A 24134-nucleotide genomic window follows, 5' to 3' on the forward strand; every position below is an offset into this window, starting at 1 on the left:
TGCTCTGTGTGTGACGGGGGAGAGCCATAACCCCCCCCCTTGGCCCTGCCCTGAGTGTGACAGGGTGCAGTGCCCCAACCCCCTGATCTGCCCTGCTCTGTGCCTGATAGGGGGGAGCTCCCCAGCCCCCTGATCGGCCCTGCTCTGTGTGTGACATGGTAGAGCCATAACCTCTCCATCGGCCCTGCCCCGAGTGTGACAGTGGTGGCGCCCCAGCCCCCTGATCGGCCCTGCTCTGTGTGTGACATGGTAGAGCCATAACCTCTCCATCGGCCCTGCCCCGAGTGTGACAGTGGTGGCGCCCCAACCCCCTGATCGGCCCTGCTCTGTGGGTGATAGAGGGTGGCGCCCCAACCCCCCTCCACGGGCCTTGCTCTGTGTGTGACAGGGTAGAGCCATAACCTCCCCATTGGCCCTGCCCTGAGTGTGACAGGGTGCAGCGCCCCAACCCCCCGATCTGCCCTGCTCTGTGTGTGACAGGGGGCGGTGCCCCAACCCCCCAATCGGCCCTACCCTGAGCGTGACTGAGGGTGGCATCGCAACCTCCGGATCCGCCCTGCTCTGTGCATGACAGGGGGCAGCGCCCAACCCCCTGATTGGCCCTGCTCTGTGCGTGACAGGGGGTGGCGCCGCAACCTCCCCATCGACCCTGCCTTGAGTGTGACAGGGGGCGGTGGCCCAACCCCCCAATCGGCCCTACCCTGAGCGTGACTGAGGGTGGCATCACAACCTCCTTATCCGCCCTGCTCTGTGCATGACGGGGCGGCGCCCCAACTCCCCAATCGGCCCTGCTCTGAGCCTGACCAGGGGCTGCACTTAGGGATTGGGCCTGCCCTCTGCCACCCGGGAGCAGGCCTAAGCCAGCAGGTCGTTATCTCCCGAGGGGTCCCAGACTGCGAGAGGGCACAGGCCGGGCTGGGGGACCCCCCTCCCCCTCCCGAGTGCACAAATTTTTGTGCACCGGGCCTCTAGTCAATTATAAGAGACTTATTCTTCCTTAGATGACAGAGAACTAAGACATTATCAGTACTGTAGGAATAAGAGACATCCTCAACTCCCAAAGGTTAATTTGACAGATTTTTTGGATACTCATTCATGAGGATTTTATACAACATTGTTTGGCAAATTATTAACAGATCAGGTAAAGAACTCAAGCTGACTACTGTCTGGTTCTCAAAGCAAATGATCTTCAAACTTTTTAGCTCATGTGTCATATAAAGGAACTTTGAAAAACTATACTTTGATGTGCATATTTGAAATTGATTTTTTAACCACAAGCTTAAATGTTTATATCTTAAGTTTAGGATATCAAAAATATTATAAACTTTGTTATATAAAATAGGATAAGGATTAACTGTAATGAGAATAAATACAGGGTGTCCCCCTAAAAATGTATACACACTTTAACAGCTGATAGTTCAATTGATGTTTCTTTACAGATTTAACTCATTTGAATTAATAATTATTCAAAGTGTGTATACATTTTTGGGAGGACAACCTGTATTTCATGAGTCCATAAAACTTTAACTACTTTATTAAATAAAGTACATTGATAAGAATTATGTATATTTTTATCTAGACTTTAATTAAATATCACAATAATCTGGAAGACTCACAAAATAACCAAATTATATTTACAATAACAAATTTTATTGTACTACTTCAGCTTTTTTCAACTTACAGGGTCCCAATAAAGGCCCAAATACCCAGTGTTTAACATTTTTACCCGAATCAGAAATATGTGCATGACAAGCTAAGAAAAAGTTGAAGGAGCCTTAGAATTAAGTCTAAGAACCAATCAAGGTTCCCCTGAAGTAAGCTACAATTTATTTATGCCTCTGTTAAGAGCCCTAAGATTGTTAAATACCAGTAGGCATTATACACTAAGATTTGTGATAGGTGAAGGGTAAAACCTCTTTCATGAATGATAGGATAAATATTGTGAATGCAGGCTCTTTCTTAAAAGTAGAGGATCTAGAAATTTATTCATGAGTACCCTTGAGCACATGCCCATCCCAATATGAAGACCATTCCTCTAAGCTGCATTGCATTCAATTCACATGAGGAAAAATAAGGTTTAATTTACATTGCAATTTACTTAAAGTTACCATCTAGAAACTGGAAAAGATCTGTTGACCGATCCCTAATCAAACACTTGTGCTGATATACCTTAGCCATAGGAATATATTCCCGAGGTGAGAACTTTGCCAAGAGACTTCTGAATATTAGGAAGGTCTCCCTTTTGCCATGGGACCAGGGACCTATCCAGTGTACATGAAGCTCAGAGTGGATCGTTTTTAATACGACTACTCTATACGACAAAATCATTTCCAGTAACAATTATGAAAATAAACAAGTGATAATAATGAACTATGTGTTTTAATGCCAATAAAATGTTAAAATTAATAAATGTAATACAAAAATGCCAATTCAAAATAAAACTGAAAGAAAAGAAAAATTTAGCACTTGGAGTGATTTTCAAATGTCTCTGTGTTAAAAATTTCCACTAAAATATCTTGACCATAAAATGTGTCATACATTTCCATTATATTTGCTAAAAATAACTGCTGAAACTTGTTTTCTTTTATAAATATCAGAGAAAATAATTAGATGTTGTAAATAGTGAAGTTATTTTGTCCATTGTTTTTAAACAAGTAACTCAAAAGATTAAAAAAACACACACAAATAAACAAGTAACTCAAGTTCTGTTTCTTTGTCTTTACAATAATCACTGTACTTCTTTATTCCAAATCTCGGTTTAAATGCAAAAAAATTGTGTTAAAGCATTTTACATAAAATCCAAAATCATGACTTTCATACAAATATGAAATGAACACATGTCAAAGATTTTATTAATTTGCGAGAGAACTCTAATGTGTTAAAATTAATTAATAGGAGAGCTCAAAAAGAAGACATTCTTGTACATTTTTCATCTCCACAAAATGATTTATAAAATATTAACTTCCTGCTAATACATGGTAGATTTAGATTTGTTTTAGGGAGGCTCAATGAAGGACTGAATTAGGCATCAACTTGGACACCAGATAAAACATTCATTTGGGTCACATAATTTGGGGAAGTGTAGTTAGAGATATTAATATACATAAGAAGGACTTCTTTAGTAATTGGTTGTCAGTTTAAATTGTTCAAACAAACCAATGTACTTTTATTATTATTTTCTATTACTAGCTTCTTACCAGTATGTTAAATAAAAGAGTCAGGTAAACTATAACTAAGCAAGGTTTTTTAAAGAATATTTTTGAAAGAATTTTGAAGTTTGAAATGAAGTTGAAAATGAATTCAGCAACACATTTTGGTCTTATGCTGAAGAATATGCCTTACAAAGCTTTTTACTTCCTTTGTTCCAAATATTGTTAGATTTTATTCATTAAGGTTAATCCATCTACCTAAATTACCCTCATGATCTCAACTATTAATATTTTTAAATGCACCCCCCATCCCCTTTAACCTTTCAATCTATTGTAGTCATACCTCCTACATGATCATTTCTCTGCATAATCATCCTAAAAAGAATCCAGAGAACATTGCGTGAGGCAGTATTGACTCAGCCTGTGTGGGACTCCAAAGTCACAGGACTTTGGAACATATCCTGTGAGTCATTCAAAGTTAGAAAGCTGAAGCAAATTAAAGGCCCATTACTCAATTTAGGGCTCACACTGTTCTTCAACCCCAAATCTGTTGCTAATGTAAACTTAATGCCTCAAAAGGTCAGCAGAAACACTTCTGAAATGAAAAGCAAAGTTGTCAGATATACTGTAGTTAGTTAGACTATCCCTAAGATGGAGGCTTGAGAGTGTCGCTAAAGAAAGGCAGTCAGCCAGGCTGCCATGCTCAATGGTTGAGCATCGACCTATGAACCAGGAGGTCAAGGTTTGATTCCCGGTGGGGCACATGCCCAGATTGCAGGCTTGACCCCCAGTGTGGGGCCTAAAGGAGGCAGTCGATCAATGATTCTTTCTCACTCTCCCTCTTTCCCTTCCTCCCTGAAATCAATAAAAACAGATTTCAAAAAAAGACAAAGTCAGAAGAGGATAGGTATAAGGTTTTAGAATCTGGGCTGCTGGGTTTTTTGTTTTGAGGTTTGTAAAATAAATATGTGAGGGTTTTTTAAAATTGATCTGAGAGAGAGAGACAAAGGGAGAAGGGGAGAGAAACATTGATGTGAGAGCAAAACACCAATTGTCTGTCTCCTGCACACCCTCTACTGGGGATAGAGCCCCAAATCCCGGGTATGTGCCCTGCCCAGGAATCAAACTCGTGGCCTTGCAATGCATGGGCTGAGGCACAACCAACTGAGCCACACCGGCCAAGGCTTAGGCTTCTGGTTTTAAGACAGTCCTTGCAAAACTCAAAGCTGGTTAAGTAAGGTGTTATATTAGAGACTGCTCATGAAAGCAGTTTCTTATCTCTAAAAGACTGTATATTTGTCTGAGATTTTTTTCCCCAATTTTTGTTTTGTGTATGCCCTACTTTAACTGAGAAAGGGTTTAATGTGGCTTGTATAAGAAAGAAAAAGAATACATAAAAATAATATAAAGGGAAGTGAAAATAAAATATAAAACCTGGGACATAAAGAGAGCCCAGGAGTGAGGTTATATGCAAGCCACACGGTCCCTTACACTTATCAAGAGTGGATCACACATTTCATTCCATGTTTTCTAGCAGTCAATTTAAAGAAAATTGGTTCAGTTTCAAGATTTATAGTATCGAAATATTAGTCACATTTGAAAAGAATGTAAGGTATGCAAATAAAGAACAGTACATAATGCAAGGCAGAAATTGCTCAACAAAATAAGAGACTTGCAAATTACTTATAGTAGTGAGATCAAATATGTTACTTCTGCTTTGATTGCCAGGAAAACACTTTGATAATAATGAAGCATTTATATAATGAATATTTACCTATCATTCACTACATTTCAGGCATTCTTCTCAATAGTTTAGGAAAGATAATTCAATCATAGAAATAACATTCTGAGATAGGTGATAATAACATATACCAACTTTAAAAGTGAGAAAACAGTCACAGTGAGATGAAATTTGCTAAGTCATACTAGTAAGTGGCTCTAACAATCATGATCCATGACAGAAACAGAACCAGCATGAGTGATATAAAATAAGGGATATACTATGGGGATTGAGCCCCCACTGAATCACAGGGGCTGGGCCTGAAGTCAGCAAGGTCAGCAGCCAGAAAGACAGATAGATATGAAGTAAAGGGCATGAGCAGAAGCTGGAGATGTGTGTCTCTCTTTTTCACTACCACCCATCTTCATGGTGACCTGCAGGACAAGTTGGCACATTTTCCAGATTGTCCTCTCACTGACCCAGGATTTGAAGAAACTGAAAGAGGAGATTGGGCAGGAGTTGGAGGCAGGGTCCTCCTGGCTACTGTGCCACACCACGAGTGGAGTCAGGTCATGAGCCCAGTGAGAGTGAGGAACCATAGCTTCTGCCCAACAATGAGCTTCAGGTTGTAACCAGATACACAGAAGGAAGGGGATGTTGCAGTTTCAACATAGCCGTGCAAACACAGTACAAAGCCACCACAATGGCAAAGGAGATCTGGCTCCAAAGTCTATATTTCTAACAGCTCCACATTTCCACCTCTCCCTTTATGTTGAGTCTTGAGGATCCATCAGGGTGTATCCATATCAAGGTCTGGAAGGTATTCTAGGTAAATGAAACTGTATGTACAAACACAAGGTAAATCACAGGATGTGATAAAAAACCTCTTAGGAGTCTAATTTTGCTTGAATGTATTATGAATGAGGGGAAGGGTAGGAGAGAAGCAGGAGAATCTGGTATGATCTAGATGTGTGGGCTCTGTCCTCTAGATAAAAACAAGTTTTCATTATTCTAAATAATACCTGTATTCCTACTGATAGGTTCCAAACTGAAGCTGTAGCCAAATTTGGTGTTATTTTTTTCTTATGGAATATTGTATCCAAAGTCCTCCATCTCCAGGAAATCCGTGCCAATTCTACTGGTTTTAAAGAGGCGATTGATTTTCTTGCAAGTCAACAAAACTTCAGCATTGCAGAGTTTGTCAGGAAAAATGGCTTTTATCTCAACAACAGCACTTTGTTGAAATGTGACTTTTTTGGAAAGCCATGTGGCTCACAGGTAATGATTTGTTTCTTTGAATATCATCAATATAATAAGCTACTTTACCAGACTGTTTCACATTGAGATAAAGTTTATTCCCATGGACAATCTAAATTTGCTTAATGATTATGTTGCCTTAGCTCAGCCTTATGATGTCAGAGGGTAATAGTTATGTAAGAGACATATTTCCTTTTTTAAGTAATTAGATAAGAAAAGGTAGAGAACATAAATCTTTGGCTGCCTTTGTTGCAGGATAATAGTCCTTCCAAAAGAAACACAAATTTAACATAAGATGGTATTTTAATTTTCCCATTCATCAGTGAACAATATGTTCCAATGCAGCATTTTTATTACCATTAAGCAAGAATATGCTGTTTTTATGCATGTGGTATTATATCAGAGGTTATAGAAAACGAGAAGGGCCCAGTATTTGACTATAAAAATTATTTATATTTCTCTAATTACTCATAACATCTTGTTTTTATTTACTTACATTTAAGATAAAATTGTTGACATATCTGGAATCTGCAAGCAAAAGTATATAGGCAATTTGACCCCTTAGTTCCTGTATCATCCATTCTGTAGCATGTGTTCCTAGATGATTCACAAATTCATGATCCTAGGACATAATTTCTTATCTTTTCGGTAGCCTTCCTTAGCCCACAGTAAACAGAAAAGAAGTACCTGAGAGACACCTGACAGAGATGAAGCCCTGCTCTAAACTCTTAATTTAGAGAAGAAGCTCTTCTATATTGCTTTTTGTTTACAAACATATTTAAAAGTATCACCAAGGAATTTTGTAGTAGACATTTTCAGGTACAAATGACAGGAACCCAACTCTGATAAGCTTAAGAGTAAAAAGAATGAATTGAGTTAAGTAGGAGCTCAGCCAAAGGACTCTGAGACTATCATGAATATGCTGTTTCAATTTCCATCTCATGACTTCAGTTGGCTTCTTTCTACAGAAGTCCTCCTCACACAGAGCCAAGAAGGCTGCTGACAACTCTAGCACCATATTAAAATAGTTGCCTATGCTGTCCACTCCTGTATCTACTTACTAATCCCATGGGAAATTCTAATTGGCTCTACTTAGGACCCATGTCAATTATTGAAACAATCTCTGATACAAAGCAATGGGGTATTAAGATTGGCCCTGCTTGTATCACATGCATCTCCATAGTGGAGGTGGTTGGAGGAGGAGGATCAAAGGAGCCAAGCTGATGGCTGGCCCACTAGGACCCTGCACGCGGTAGTGGGGGAGGAGGGAAGGGTGGCTCTATAAAAAGGATGCTGAGGGAGTTCTCCATAAGTAAAATATATGTTTCCATGAATCCTTAGCAAATATAAAACAAATGACTTTTAAATGTTTTTTAAACTATGCTAAATTACATATGACAATGTCTCAATGAATCACATATACATTGACTAGTACGTATCCAAAGGAATGAAAACTCTCATTGAATATAAATAATTAGACTGTTTAGTATTCTTGATATTTCTGTATGCTCATTTAGACACCTGTGATTTAAGAAAAAAAAATGTTATAGCAATTTGAAGTTTAGAAATGACCAACATACCCACCTGATTTTGTTTTATTTGGTTCATTTTCATATTGGAGGATTTCGCACATGTCTTCACTGAATACGGAAATTGTTTTACTTTTAATCATGGCAAAAATATCGAAGCAAGGGAAAAAGTGAGTGTCTCTGGAAGAGGTTTAAGCTTGCTCTTCAATGTCAATCAGGTATTGCATTTTTTTAACCCGAGCCAGAGCTTAAGACTAATAATAATAAGCATGGGTTTTTAAAGATTTGATCAAAATATTTCGCCCTGTCAAACTGTTCCTACAAGTTGGATATTATTTTATTTTTTGTTAATTTAGAGTCCTATGGATGCAACTATTGAGTTGGAGATTAAAAGACAAACTTTAGAGGCAATAAGCTGGACACTTGTAGCTATATCACTGACTACCATTACTGTGACTCCAGGAAATGGTTGTACCACAAAATAAGAAAACCAAACAATTCTAACTCTTGATTTATGGTTAATGTAAGATGATGCTGGGCATTTAAAAAATAAATTTTAGATTTACATGTAAATAAGGCAATGTGTTTTAAAAAGAAGCCATATACAGATATTTCACAAAGCATTACATCTATGATCTGTAAAGATGATAAAAATAATTTTTATATAAAGAAAATTGTAGCCCTAGCCGGTTTGGCTCAGTGGATAGAGCATCGGCCTGCGGACTGCAGGGTCCCAGGTTCGATTCCGGTCAAGGGCATGTACCTTGGTTGCGGGCACATCCCCAGTAGGAGGTGTGCAGGAGGCAGCTGATCGATGTTTCTCTCTCATCGATGTTTCTAACTCTCTATCCCTCTCCCTTCCTCTCTGTAAAAAATCAATAAAATATATTTTTAAAAAAAGAAAATTATATAAGTGGACCTTGATTAAGCCTAATTTCTATAAATGTGTAAATTGTCTAAACAGTTCTAATTACTTAGGTTTTAATGTCCAGACACCTGAGAAATGAAGTGGTGCTACCTTTGAGAGTTCCAGATAGAGCTCTCACCTGCCGTCTTGCTCAATTAATCCTATCTAATAAAAGAGAAAGCATATGTCTTCACTCTTACAGGAAAATTAATTTGAATTTTAAATAAAGCCAGAGATTTTATTTACAAAGAGAAGAAGAATGCCAAATAATTTTCTAAAACAAATGAAACAAAGAGAACAGCCAAAGATAAAGCAAATAAAAGGCCACTGGGTGAAGAGAGAGCCAGAAAGTAGATGATTAAAATATGCCTATAGCCTTCATCTTAGGTAAAAGTGATCCAAGCAAAACTGTCGAAGCCTTAAAATGTGATTCAACCCTAGAAAGGATGTGTTAGGTGTTTAATTTTCATAGCTTACAAAGAGATTAAGGACTGACCAGAAATATTTTATTTTAAGTAAATCAAATTATGTCATGTTAAAACTAAATCTCAAACTTGTATAGAATTAATGTCAATTTGTAATTGGGGAGAGGGTATATTTTTGTTTCAGGAGGAATTCACTGATGACCCCACTCTTGGTTTTGTTGATGCTGGAATCATCTTTGTCATCCATTCACCAAAGAAGGTGCCACAGTTTGATGGTTTAGGTTTGTCATCACCTGTGGGCATGCACGCACGGGTAACCATCCGCCAAGTGAAGGTAAATATTGGCAAAATGTATAATATGAGGGAATTAAGGGGGTAGTGAATACATATATGTATAAACAACATTTTTCACTAAAAAACCCTTTCTTCCATGACATTAGAACATCCCTGGAAATTCCAGTTTTATTTCAAATACTTTACTAGTAGACACACATAGGAAAAACAGTGAATTCACATTCACAATGTAAGTGGAAGCTAGCAAGCCTAGCAAATGCAAGATAACTTTCAATCGCATTAGAGATGGAAGGCTCAGGAAGTACAAGAGACACCGAAGTTGCTGAACTGTGCACTTTCTCAATGGGACGTTCTGTGAAGGAGAAAAATAAGTGGGAAAAGCAGAAATGTTGGAGTCAGACATGTCTGCTAGGTTTCCATTTGCCAGATACTTGCTCTGTAGCTTCTTTAATCAACTCCCTGAATTTCCTTCTCCTCTCTGTACACTGGGGGAATGTGTGTGAATAACATTTCCTTTTCACAGTTAGTATGAAGTTTAAGTGGAATCACATTAATTAAGCATATACCATATTGCCTGGTACAAAATAGGTGCTCAATAAAAAAAAATTTGGGGGTGTGATTTTGGTTGCTGTTTTGTGGGTGATCTGATGAATATGCTAACATATACTTTCCATAAATGATAATATTTTTATGTGACTCAATGTTCAGAGCAATCAGACTGTCTGAATCTGATTTTATTAAGGTACAGAGCATTTGGGATACTGTTAAAGGACCACTATTATACTTACCTTAAGATATTTTTTCAGGTTAATAGAGTAGGCAAAATTGGCTAATGTAGTCAACTAAAAAAATCAAAAAGGTATGAAAGAAAAATAAAAGATTGTGTTAACCAGTGTCACCCCAATAAATGTAATAACAAGGAAAAAAGTAAAAGTAAAAAATGTATATCAGTCTTTCTTGTTGGGGTACCAAGGGGTGGACTGGCTCAGGAAAATCTCCTGAACCAGGTATTTATTTTATCTCAAGACAGTTCACCAAGAATACCCATGGGGAGAATGCAACCCTAACATCAAGCTGCAGACTTTTAGTACCTACAGCACTTCTGGTTGCTTAAAGGAATGCAAAGCGCGGCACATAGAAAAGCAATGTGGATGTTTACCTTTTCTTCTTCCTGGTAAAATTTTCCCTCATTTGATTTTATTACTTAATTTGAAACATGAGACATCAACATGTCATAAAATTGCTTTCCATTCTTGTAAAATGCTGTGCTGGAAAGTCATCCACTTGACAAATACAACCTCAAAGGATAGATTTTAACTCAAGGAATCACAGCAGGAAAAGAAGAAAAGAAAAGAAAAGAATAGAAAAGAAAAGGAAAGAAAAGAAAAGAAAAGAGAAAAAAAGAAAAGAGAAAAAAAGAAAAGACAAGAAAAGAAAAGAAAAGAAAAGAAAAAAGAGAAAAAAAGAAAAGAGAAAAAAAGAAAAGACAAGAAAAGAAAAGAAAAGAAAAGAAAAGAAAAGAAAAGAAAAGAGAAAAAAAAGGAACGAAAAGAAAAGGCATTGTCAGGGACAGTAGCCAATTCTTATTTTCAAATTATAAAATTGGGTGCTCTCATATATCTAAAATTGCTCATTACAGTTTTCTCAATTTCAAAGAAAAATTAGATCATTTATATACTGACACTGAATATTTCACTCTAGGGAAACCTTTGTAGCTAGAAAAGAAACTCCATGCTCCCTTTGCACACAATTGAAAACATTTCCACAGCCATGGATATCTGAGGCAAGCATTGAACGAGGCAGAAGAGCAGGGTGGATAAGAGCAGGACTCTGACACCACATAGGAGAGTTGGAAAAAATGAAATGATAAATGGAAAGCAATTTTAAATTATTACTCATTTAACTCATTTTATAATAGTATAGACAGATGGATAGATTGTTTGATGGATAGATGGATGGAAAAAAGATATTTTTTGTTATGTCATTTATTGCATAAAGTATAAATTATTACTCATTTAACTCATTTTATAATGGTATAGACAGATGGATAGATTGTTTGATGGAAAGATGGATGGAAAAAATATATTTTTTGTTATGTCATTTATTGCATAAAGTATAAAGTCTCTATATTTATATTTATTCTTTTTAAGGAAAAGGGATAGAGTGTGACCTACAAAAGTTTTACAACTGCGTTTCTCCTATACTTGGTAAGCGGCTTAGTATATTCTCTCATTTTCATTATTTATATAAAAGTTGTACATAGTAATGCAAAACTTTAAATTATACTATTAATAGTCCATAAGTGAAACAAAAGAGAGACTACAAGAGGGAGCTCTTAATGTTCTTAAAATGAACATTACTAGCTTACACAGATATAGTAAAACAAAACAAAAAATCCTCTGATTTCAAGATACATCTGAATTAGAGATGCAGTGACAATATAACAGTAAGAGGATTCTGATTGTTATTTCTAAATTTGTATGTTTTTACATTTTATACTTCCTTATAATCAAAATAAATTTTTTTTTCTCATGAAATAAAGAAAGCACGCTTGTTGTGACTAGTTCAAACATTATAGAATAGAAAAAAATCATGTCAATATTAGTAGAAGTTGCATCACTCTGAAAATCATCATCATAATTTAGGTGAGCATCCTTTCATTTATTAATTTCATTACATATACATTATATATAAATGCATGGATTAAATTTTTATCTAAATGTAATCACAACCACACATGTGATGTTTATTGAGGACAATTTCTCATTAATCAGCAAAAATTTTGCTTACATATTTCTTATCTTAACCCCCAACCAATGTTAACACTCTAGTATATTCCACCATAATTTTCTTCACATATATAGCTTCATATTGATGTCTTTAAGTCATTGATTGTTTTATTAAAATGAAATCACATTACATACTCTTCTGTGTATGTAACTTGCTTTTCTAATCCATTGTGGAAAAACATATCCAGAACAACAGGAATAGATTTAGCATGTTCTTTTTAATGGTTGTAAAATATTTCATGGAATGGGTATGGGTGAAGGGACCTTATATATTTTTAAAATTACCTTAAAAACTGAATATGCAGAAGTCATATTACTGACCAATGGAGTTGAAGTTAAGTTGCCTAATTTCTTGTGACATCCTATCCCTGGTAAAAGCTGGAGGGAAAACTTGGGGCAACAAATCATGCATGCAGTTCTGTGGGCTAATAATGGGACAATATCAGGAAAGAGAGAGAGAGAGAGAGAGAGAGAGAGATTGCATGTATTTGTGTGACTATAAAGAGTGGTGGTTATTACTAGTATTCTTAAAAAAATAAACTATGAAAATGAAATCATGCCATAAAGGAGTATCAAAGTTAGAGTCTGGAAAACAAGCCAAAAGTTGGTCATTAATCAAGGGGTTTGGGAACAAAGCATTCTTAAAAAAAAAAATAAATGAGAGTTTCAATAACAAAACCACATGAAAAACAACAACTGGAATATCTACCAAGAGTGAGTAGCAGTGAGATTGGGCACTGGGAGGTTGTCCAAAAGAAAGCTGAAGACAAGTACCCACCACTTCCTACGGGGGCTTTGTCCAGTACACATGCCTGGACAGACCAGAGGCTCTATAGGGGCCAAGAGAGGACAGAGGGCGGAGAACCTCAGTGGCTGATTCAGAAGTTACTGTGTCCACAGAAATAAGAGTCTCAATACCTGGCAGCATATTTTACAAAAGCTGTGACAAGCCCAAGGATAATTTTAGTTTTAACCAGATTTGTAGGATTACATTGGAAAGTTCCTCTAACAGTGACACAAGGTGACAGCAACACCTTTTCTATTTTTCTCCTGTCCAGATATCTGATATTTTATGAAAATAATTTAGTCATTCAATTAACTCAAGGGTAATAACTCCTATGTTTTATATTTTGTGTCCTTTGCTTTATTTGTACTAAAAAGTAAATAAAATATAAATAGTTTTGTTAAGAAAGTAATAGCCCTAGCCAGTTTGGCTCAGTGGGTAAGGCATTGGCCCATAGACTTAAGGGCCCTGAGTTTGATTATGGTCAAGGGCACATACCTAGGTTGCAGGCTTTATCCCTGGTCCTGGTCAGGGGTGCAGAGGGAAACCAACTGATGTGTCTTTCTCACATCAGTGTTTCTCTTTCTTTGTCGCTCCCCCTCCCACTCTCTCTAAAAATCAATGGACAAATATCTTCAGGTAAGGATTAACAACAAAAAAGAAAGTAGTGATAGGACTTGTAAACCATTTTCTTAAGCATTAACAGTAAAATGATAAAAATTTTTAAAGCTCTGTCCTTTCCACTGTGAAATAGTCCTCTTTTCTGAATGTCTTGTCTTGATTTTCATTTCAGACCACATCGAAGTGAAGGGATTATGTACAATGGGGACACATAATTCTAGCTGCCCTGTTCCTTGTGAAGAAACAGAATATCCTGCTACTATTTCTTATTCCACTTTTCCAAGTAGAAAAGCTTTGAAACATCTTTCCAAGAAGTTGAACCAAAGCCAAAAATACATCAGGTAATCTTTTAGTCTTGTAAAGATTTGTTATTAACATGAATATTGTTATATTTTCTCATAACTTTCAAAGACTCTGGAAGTGAAATTCTGATCAATCAGAGGCAATGGCTTCCATCACTGAATTAACAATGACACACTAGAATTTCAATTCCTTCATTTAATTGTATGAAAAGTAAAATGAGGCCTGCTTGACTAATTTGCTCATGACCTTACCATTATTGGCCCAACTTGGAAAAATAATAACGCTTTCATATCCGTTAATCATATTAGTTAATACTTCAAGATATGGAAATCCTTTACCTGTATATTATATAGTTTTAGTATTCTAATAACTATGTAAAGTATATTGAGCGCAAATCATTATTCTTATCGATGAGGAAACTGAAGCCCTGTATTTCAGGTAACTGTTCTCTGAAAGAAATTTCTTTCAGTGGTACAGGAAGAAAGTATGTCCAAGACCTATGGTTTTGCTCTCTATATATTTTTCCACAGAGATACAGAATTCCAATTTTATTTAACTGAGGATTAAATTAGTTCTATTTCCACTACCCCATGTTGTCACTTAGAATTTACAAGTCAAAGTTTATAAAGAACTCTCTTTTTTAAAATCAGGAAGCAACCTTACATTTGTCTTTGTTTTTGTTTATATTTATAAACAGATGACCTGAAATGGCAATATAGTTCATTGGTATTTATATTTACATTTTCATAATACAAACATATTAACTATTTAAGAGCTGATTTACTCTTGCACAGCCAAGTACCAAACTTTGAAAGCATTCTTAAATTCTAGTTTTAGCTTCACTAATAAGAAAAGCTCTACCCATGGAAATGCCTAGATAATAAAGTGATCTTTGCAAGTCAAGCACAAAAAGTATTTTCATCAAGACAAGGTTGACAAGGTATGACATCAAACATTTAGCAGAGAGATAAATGAATAGCTAGAAATTTGCAACTATATTCTTAGTACTTCTCTCTCCTAAAGATGTCTCTATTCCATTTTAATATGGGAAACTGATTTACTCAGAGTATTATTCCCTTTATACACTTAAATATGACTGAGAAGTGCACTTTGTATGACTTTGGGCTGATAGAGATCTCCTGAGTTTCAAAATTATTTAATATACAAAAAATGTAGGCATGATTTTGGAGACACATTGGTGAATCAAAAAAGAAGCCCATGAATTAACAGGATGATCCTATAGGGCATGTTTTGTTTTTTCTAAAACTTACATTATTGTTGTAGGAGAAAAAAAACTTTCTCCTTCTTCCCTTCTAGGTTATTTGGCTAGTCTAACTTTAAATTGACATAACACAGATTAAAATGAGAAAAATAATTTAATTTTATACACTTGGGTGCCCATGAAAATATAAGACTCAAAGAATGACCAATGCAGGCAGCTTCTATAATTTTTAGGTAAAGAAATAATACATTTGTGAAAATTGACAAGACAAGGGGGTTTAAACTTGGAGTACTATTAGTGAAGAAGTAACAAGGTTTGTTTAAACCATCTTCTTGCCCTAAATTCCCTATCTCTGATAAGGATGCCTTTTACCCTCCTGTTACAGGGAGGGCAGCTTTCATATGAGACATTGATTTTTGCTTTCAAGGGGTCAAATAAAGGTCAGAATGTTCTCTTGCACTGGCTCCCTTCTTAAGTAGCTTTAATTCAAAGTAATCAATATGCTGAAATGGCATATTTGGGGGTGGCATATTCTGCTCCCCTTGGTTACAAGTAGTTCTACAATTAATCTGAATCACATAATTGACATGTAAGGACCTTACATTGTTGTGAATAACAGAAGCCATTACAGTGAAGACTAAGGCAAGTAGCTGAACAAATGCAGCTGAACTTGGGTATCCAAATTCTAGAGTTGGTGGTTAGAAGTCACACATATAAAAGAAATTGGTTTGTGAACAAGTACCAGAAATCAAAGAGTAATACATCAGAAAATAGAAATGCAGTTTGTTAGGAGAGCAGATGTGAAACCTTAGCAGCAAAATTACAAGAAAAAAAAAAAGAAGAAGAAGAAAAATAGCAAGCCCTGACTTAATCATGAACCCTGTGAAAGCTTCTTCTTGGGGCAAAAACCAATCCCAGCCTTGGACCGATCCAGGGCCTCCTGTGGCAGTTGATGAACCCTATTGAGAAGATAATAAAAAGCTTATCCTGACTGAAGTGTGGAAGTGAATATAAGGGTATATTATGGCTGAATTTAGGCCAATTCTGTTAGTAAAACAAGTGAACTTTGTAGATTGTTCTGTTTTAATTTAACAAATTTTTAAGGAAATATTGTATAAAATAGTTTGCTTTGTTCAAAACCATTTTATTCCCCTTATTACAGTACTCATACTTAAATACCTGGAAGCATTTCTTTAGTGCTTTATAAATAGAAATCCTTAAATTTTCTTTGATTTCCTCATCCTTATTAAAATCTAGATTTTATTTTTTAATCATGCATCTACTGACATAAACAAATATTCCTAGACTTAAATCCCAAACAAAGATATGATCATCATGCGACATAAGTTCAATGAGAATCAAATTACTGGACAACTCATCTACCTGAGTGAAGTTGAGTAAATATCACAATATTTTTCAAGGGAATGAATTTATCTTCTCACAAAGCACAGAATGAATAATGTTTGGAAATGGTTACAAGTGTTGTGCTTGGGAAATTAAACATTATTATCAGTGTACATGCAAATTAGGAGCACAATGGAGGACAAAATGATTGCAATATTACTAAAATTTCTAGACTTCCAAGACAACTTTACTATTTCCTTCAACTTGAAAATTATTTTATTATTTGTAAATATTACACTATCTGTGATTATTGATGTAAACATAGTGCATTGTCCAGTTACCCAGGGCTAAACCAATGGAAATTAAGTAAACATATTAGTGATATATTTTGAATTAAGTATATTTGTGAACATTGATTTCTAAAACTGTAAACAATAGGAGAGTGATTTATAGTTATCTTTCTTAGATATATTAAAGAACACCATATAATCCTAGGAAACAACACTAATAGAATCCATGCTTAATGACAATTATTATTGCCAACTGATAATCACCAGGTGGTTGGTTTCCACCTTATCTTATAAGACAGACAGGTTAATATTTATCCATTCATTTGGTTTCTTTTTTAATTTGTCTCCTTATTTGTCCATTTAATGAACACCTGTAAAGTGTCAGGAGTCAGGGGTGTTCTAGATATTAGGGATACCCTATGTACAAAAGACAAAATCCCAGCCTTGTTGCATTTATTTCCGTTGAGGTGGAGATAGACAATAAATACAAATAGTCATCTCAGATGATGCTGTGCTGTGGAGGAAAAGGAAGCAGCAAAGGGGGCTTGGAAAGCCAGAGTCAGGAAAGATTGTTCTTAGGGTTGAGGATTGTGATCAAATAAGATCTTCCTGGGAAAGTAACAGTTGAGCAAAGCAGTGCTTCTCAAACTTCTTGGTCTCAAGTCCCTTTGCGCTTATAAAAAGACTGACTCTGCCTTTCATTGTGGTTAGGAGGTAGGACTTGGATGAGATCCCAAAAGTGGGCCAGGTCTTATGTGGTTTAACTTCCCAGGTGCCAATGGAAGGAGTGCATGGGCTTTCTACAAAGAATTAGCTTAGCTCTCATGGGACAAGAAGAGGGAATGGGAATGGTGACATTTGAAAGCTATCAGCAGTGCAATATGAAAACATATCAATGAATTTTTCATACTCAATGATATTACTATCTATCGATCGTATACCTTGCATCTTTGAGCTGATATTTTTAACCCATGCATGATTTTGAACATCACTTATTGGTCATTAGGAAAATTCTCTGAGTTATGCAGATATTCCAAATATTGATTTATTTGATTATATAATATACATTTCATTTTAATGTTATTACTTATTTCATCAGAAAAAATCTTTAAAAATTGGAGAGTTTTCAAGCTCATCATAGCAGACATAATTTTTTCAAACTTTTAACTTTAGTGTAAAAGTAAAGCTTAAAACTTATTATTGCCTACAGATCTTCTTAATTATTTTTCCTAAAGGGACAGGTTCATTTTGTTCATTTTTGTGAAAATCCTATGAAATATCATAGTCTGAATAGTCATAGTGTGTCAGTAATTTTTTAAAATAAAAATGATGTTTCAGCCTAAACTGGTTTGGCTCAGTGGATAGAGCATCGGCCTGCGGACTGAAAGGTCCCAGGTTCGAGTCTGGTCAAGGGCATGTACCTGGGTTGCGGGCACATTCCCAGTGGGGGATGTGCAGGAGGCGGCTGATCAATGTTTCTCTCTCATCGATATTTCTGACTCTCTATCTCTCTCCCTTCCTCTCTGTAAAAAATCAATAAAATATATTTTAAAAAAGTGATGTTTCATGTATAAACTGGCTACTGTAGTTCTCTTGAAATAACAGAGTGAAAATGTCAAATAATATGCTAACATAGTATGAAAATAACTTTGGCCTCATGAAGCTCCAAAAAAGATACTGGGGACCCCTACGGGTCTGTGACCAGACTTTGAAAACTGCTCACCTCAAGGAGATACAAAAACTAGTCTTTTTTTTTTTTTTTTAAGGTTTTTATTGATTTTTAGAGAGAGACAGAAACATTGATGTGAGAGCACAACATTGATTGACTGCCTCCTACATGCCTCTATTGGGGATCAAGCCCACAATCTGGGCATGTGCCCTGACCAGAAACTGAACCTTTGACCTTTCAGAGCTCCGGTAATGCCTAACCAACTTAGCCACACCGGCCAGGGTGAGCTAATATTGACATTCTATGAAGGAAGAACATTCTGGAAGGAGGGAAAACCAAATGCAAAAAATTCTAAGCCAACAGCATGCTTGTGTATGGATAGAATAGAATGGAGGTTGGTATGGCCGGAAGCAGAGTAAGAGGTGGCTGGATTCTGAATATATGTAAAAGGTAAAATAAATTTACCTTTGGATTGGTTTGCAGTGCTATCTATACTAATAAAAGCTTAGGTGGCCCTTGCACATGACATCGTCACAAGATGGCCACCACAAGATGGCCACCACAAGATGGCCAACAGGGGAGGGCAGTTGTGGGCCATCAGGCCAGCAGCGGGGGGGCAGTTGGGGGCAACCACGCTGGCAGGGGAGGGAAGTTGTGGACAATAAGGCTGGCAGGGGAGGGCAATTGGGGGCAATTGGGCTGGCAGGGGAGCAGTTAGACGTCAATCATGCCAGCAGGGGAGTGATTAGGGGGCAATCAGGCTGGCAGGGAGCAGTTAGGGGCAATCAGGCAGGCAGGCAGGCAGGCAGGCAAGCAGTTAGGAGCTGGCAGTCCTGGATTGTGAGAAGAGGGATGTACTGCCGGTTTAGGCCCGACCCCTGTGGAATTGGGCCTAAACCGGCAGTCAGACATCCCCCTAAGGGTCCCAGATTGGAGAGGGTGCAGACCGGGCTGAGGGACACCCTTCCCATGCATGAATTTCGTGCACCGGTCCTCTAGTTAAATTATAAATGGGGGGAAATCAAGGGTTTGACTTGGAATATGTTGAACATGAAACGCCAATTGAACATCCACATAGAAATACTAAGAGGCAGTTGGACATATTGAAGTTCAAGATAGAAGTCTTGTCTGGAGATTGAGAGTGTGAGAGTATCTAAGACTACATAAAATGATATTTTAAAATAGTGTTTAGATAATCTGGTCACATATAAAATTTTTATTTATTTATTTTTAAATTACAGTTTACATTCAATGTTATGTTGTATTAGTTTCAGGTGTATAGCACAGTGGTTAGACAATCATATACTTGCAAAATGTTTCCCCTGATATTTCCAGTACCTACCTGGCACCATACATCATCATTAGAATATTATTGACTGTATTCCCAATGCTGTACTTTATATCCCAGTGACTATTTTGTAACTACCAATTTGTACTTCTTAATTTTTTCACGTTTTTCATTTGGTCCCCCAAACCCTCTACCCTCTGGCAACTATCAGTCTTTTCTCTGTATCTATGAGTCTGTTCTTGCTTTGTTTGTTCATTTATATTGTTCTTTAGATTCCACATATGAGTGAGATCATATGGGTATTTGTCTTTCTCTGACTGACTTATTTCAATTTAGTATCCATTTATGACACTAAAAAAAAAAATCCACAGTCTCTGTGGATTTTAACATATTAGTGATATAAAATAAATGACTACTGTTTACTATATACCCAATATATGTCAATTCTTTACTACATTATTTAATTTCTCTTCGCCAAAATTCTGACCCTAAAATCTTGGCCACAGATGAGGAAACCAAGACTCATGAAAACCATGCGATTTCTCTAGGATTACATAAGTAACATAGGACAGAACAAAAATTTAAATTAAAATTAGACACACTTAAATGTTGGTAAATACTCAAATGTACTTGGCAGATGTTTACATTTAATTTATTTTTCCAGTTTCTTGGGAATGAAGCATAAAAAAACTATTGGGTCTGGGGAAAAATGTTTCCCCTAAGTACCAAGCATGACAAGACTGGTCTCTAAATGAAGGTATTATGATTAGTATTAAATGCAATTGAAATGGACTTTTTGGACTGGACAATGGCTTATAAAGGCTGCAGATCCTGGTGCCTTAATATCCCCTGTGATTGGTCACTATTCCCTTAGATTGGTTACTATAGTAACTCCTGAACTCAAAGGTCAAACACCACATGGGACATGTGATGCCTTCCTCCCTCATTGTTTTCTTTCTGGCTTTCTTCCTTCTTTATTTTGTAAATATAAACCTTTTTGGCTACTTCCAGCTCCCTTGTCTTATGTAAATGCAACTGTTGCTGCTCCCTGCACCTGGCTTCCTTGTGTTAGGGAGATGTACCTTCTCCCAATCTGTAGCCCTGTGTTTTTCCTGGACCCCAATTCTAAAAATACCCTAAGCCTGCCTATATCCCCCCTAAAATTCCTGTTTCACAATGATGGTGTGTCTAATTTCACATTAAATAGCATCTGAACCAAAAAGGTTATTCCTTTTGTCAAATAGGAATTAACATTAGTGTTGACAATCTTGAGCTAACTTAACTCTGTTTGTATCCCCAGGGAGAATCTTGTAAACATTGAAATAAACTATAGTGACCTAAATTATAAGATAACTCAGCAGCAAAAAGCAGTGAGTGTATCCGAATTACTTGGTAAGTGTTATTTAATTGCTCCTCAGTTTTAAAAGAAAATTTTTCTATCAGTATTTTTTTCTTTTGTATTTTGAATTACTTGGTAAGTGTTATTTAATTGCTCCTCAGAAAATTTTTCTATCAGTATTTTTTTCTTTTGTATTTAAGGTTTAGCTTATCAATGGAAGGAAAATCAGTAGTGCTTGTCATTCATCTACCATTTAAACCTGACACTTTTCCACTCCCTGGACACACCTCCTGCAAACCTCACCAGGGCTTTCACAAAGAAAAGGCTGGTGTTCATGATCTCATAGTCACACACAGCATCTTTCTTTCCCTTCAGACTTCCCCACCCCCTCCTCAGCAAGTGACTATTGTAGTGTTCAGCATCCAATATCAGGGTAGAATGTCAGGCAGCTCACACCTCCAAATAGAACTCTACCCAGAGTGAGTTGAAAAGAAGATCCCGAGCTGGCAAAATTTAACATTTAACCGCTGTCCGCTCACTCTCCTTCATCATAGAGTCCTTAACAAAAGGAATTGCTGACTTCCTAGATCTTACTGCATATTAGAGGGAAGTCAGTAAGAGAAAAAAGAGGGTATGAGAGTCAGGTCAAATGACAGCAGTCAGTCACTGGAGGCTGAGCCCCTGAATAGGGAGGGAATTCCTCAAAGCTCCTGGGCAAGCCCTACACTTACTTCATTATCACACTTTACAAACATTGCATGAGCCTAAGAATGGCCCAGGGCAATGAGGAAAAGATGAATGGCATAATTTATTTGAAAAAAGAAGAGAAGTCAAATTCATAGAGACAAAAAGTGGGATGAAGAATTTATTGTTTAAGGGGTACAGAGTTTCAGTTGAGCAGATGAAAAAGTTCTGGGGATGGATGGTGATGATGGTGGCACAACAATGTGAATGTACTTAGTGCCATAGAACTGCACACTTAAAAATGGTTAAAATAATAAAATTTATGCTATTAAAATGTAGATTTTATCACAATAAAAAAGCACATTTAATAAAGACAAACATGGATTTACATTTTTTTTAAGAAAATGGCAGTGCTGTGTTAATATATTTTAGTGTAAATAAGTATTATAAATGCTTAAAAAATAATTTGGATACTTGAAGTCACAAATTGTGTAGAAATTTTTGTAGATGGAAAACATCATTGCCCAGTAATGCCATCTGAATGTCCCATTTCTGCTCTTCATTCAATGCATGGAAATAAATTTGTAATTGTAAAGAATATTTTATGTTTGTATTAATATCCTACAAAGTCTTTGAGTTATATTTTGGATATAGGTTTTATGTTTGCTCTTCCTCTACCCTTTTTGAAGAGATTTATATGAATATTATTTTAAGATACTATTAATGGCTATGACTTTACTTATACCAAACTTAAAATAATACAATTAACTCATCTTCATATATCAATAATAATTATGATTAATTTATTAGCCTCAAAAATTTAAATTCTAATGATGCTTAATTTCCTTTTTATTAAAAATAAAATATGACTGGTTCAATTTATTGGTTTTATTACAGCAGATGTTGGTGGCCAACTGGGCCTATTTTGTGGGGCCAGTATGATTACAATTATAGAAATTATTGAATATATATTCACCAATTTCTACTGGATATGCCTTTTGTTTTTGCTGAAGATACCTGAAATGACCCCAGGGCCTCATCTACCTCAAAATCAGCTGGGGAATAAAAATAACATAGAAGAATGCTGATGTTCACTTAGGACAAAAGCTTTTGTTTTTTCTTCTATAATATTTTCATATTTTTATGCATGACTAACTCATTGTTATGTAAATTTGTTATAGTTTTGTGGACTAAATAAAACTCATTGTAAATATATATTTCTTTACATATATTTTGTCTCTGTAGGTATGTATATATTAATATAAATTGATATGTATAGACAGGCACTGTCTTATTCTGTATACACCACTGAATTCCCAGCACCTAGAACAGTAGAGATTATATAGTGGGCATTTCATAAATTTCTAAAAAAAATGGATGTTTTTATAATAGAAGAAAGACAGTCTTTATGACTAAATATGTATATTAGGCTGGATAAATAAACTGTATATAAGGAAAAAAGATATGTTTTTTATTCAGGAAATAACATACATAACTTGTGAAGTATAAAATTTCTGAAATTTTGATTTTACTAAATTTCAACATAATTTTATTTATTTTGTCCTAGGAGTTCTATTGTATAGCTGACTTTTGGAGGGGCAGGATCTTTATCTGTTTCCTATACAGATGGATACTTAAAATAAGTCTATTTGAAAACAAAGTTAAATCTGTAGTATATTGGGAGTACAGAGTATTTATCATTTTCTCCAAATACCTGTATTTATTTATTAAATTTAGAAAGGAAATTCAAGTGTTGCAGCATCCTCCTCATTACCACTCAGACAATCAACCAACTTTCAGCCTCTAGGAATATTTAATCAATGGTGAATTGTCCAGAAGCCTTATCAAACATATTTAAGAAATAATCAGCCCGGCCGGCCTGGCTCAGTGAATGAGCATTGACCTATGAACCAGAAGGTCAGGGTTCAATTCCCAGTGAGGCCACATGCCTGGTTTGCCTGCTCGATCCCCAGTGAGGGGGCATGCAGGAGGCAGTGAATCAATGATTCTCTGTCATCATTGATGTTTCTATCTCTCTATCCTTCTCCCTTCATCTCTGAAATCAATAAAAATATATTTTAAAAAATAATAATCAAGTCATAGAATTCAACCCCTAAATTCATGCTGGCAATTATTGCTGGCTCTCATTTCCTTCCCCACAATATGAGAATAACTCTTGAAAATCTTTAGATGTTCTCAAGTTTGATTATAAGCAAGTGCTAGTGCCATAGGAAGGAGGCCAGTGCAATCTGACTGTATTCAATCAAATGAGGAATATTTGTATCTCAAGACCCTGAAATCCCAACTGTGGATAAATTCCCTAATCCATGTCTTTATACCTGGAATGCTATGCCCTCTCCTCAACAATTACCTACATAGTAATATTGCCAGAATAATTCCTTAAATGTTTCTTTTGTCATGAAATTTTCTTATCCCAAATCATATGACAGTTTCTAATTTTTATCGCCCTTTATAAGCTAACCATCTTATATATGCAGCACCATTTTTAAACTTATTTCC

The 24134-nt window shown here is 36.1% G+C and overlaps 1 protein-coding gene across 1 annotated transcript in view; it reads left to right on the forward strand.

The window, feature by feature from the left end:
- The window catches only part of ASIC5 (acid sensing (proton gated) ion channel family member 5), a 27379-nt gene extending 4542 nt beyond the window's left edge, over nt 1–22837 (forward strand). The window contains exons 3-10 of the mRNA XM_005860766.2: nt 5910–6147; nt 7748–7873; nt 9172–9321; nt 10308–10455; nt 11432–11488; nt 13648–13816; nt 20892–20983; nt 22512–22837. Of these exons, the coding sequence (XP_005860828.1) occupies nt 5910–6147; nt 7748–7873; nt 9172–9321; nt 10308–10455; nt 11432–11488; nt 13648–13816; nt 20892–20983; nt 22512–22702 (1171 nt within the window). The 3' untranslated portion in view covers nt 22703–22837. The remainder of the gene's footprint in view (nt 1–5909; nt 6148–7747; nt 7874–9171; nt 9322–10307; nt 10456–11431; nt 11489–13647; nt 13817–20891; nt 20984–22511) is intronic.
- Nucleotides 22838–24134: the final 1297 nt, after the last annotated feature.

This window comes from Myotis brandtii, unplaced genomic scaffold, assembly GCF_000412655.1.
Source record: "Myotis brandtii unplaced genomic scaffold, ASM41265v1 scaffold14, whole genome shotgun sequence".
Lineage (NCBI taxonomy): Eukaryota > Metazoa > Chordata > Mammalia > Chiroptera > Vespertilionidae > Myotis > Myotis brandtii.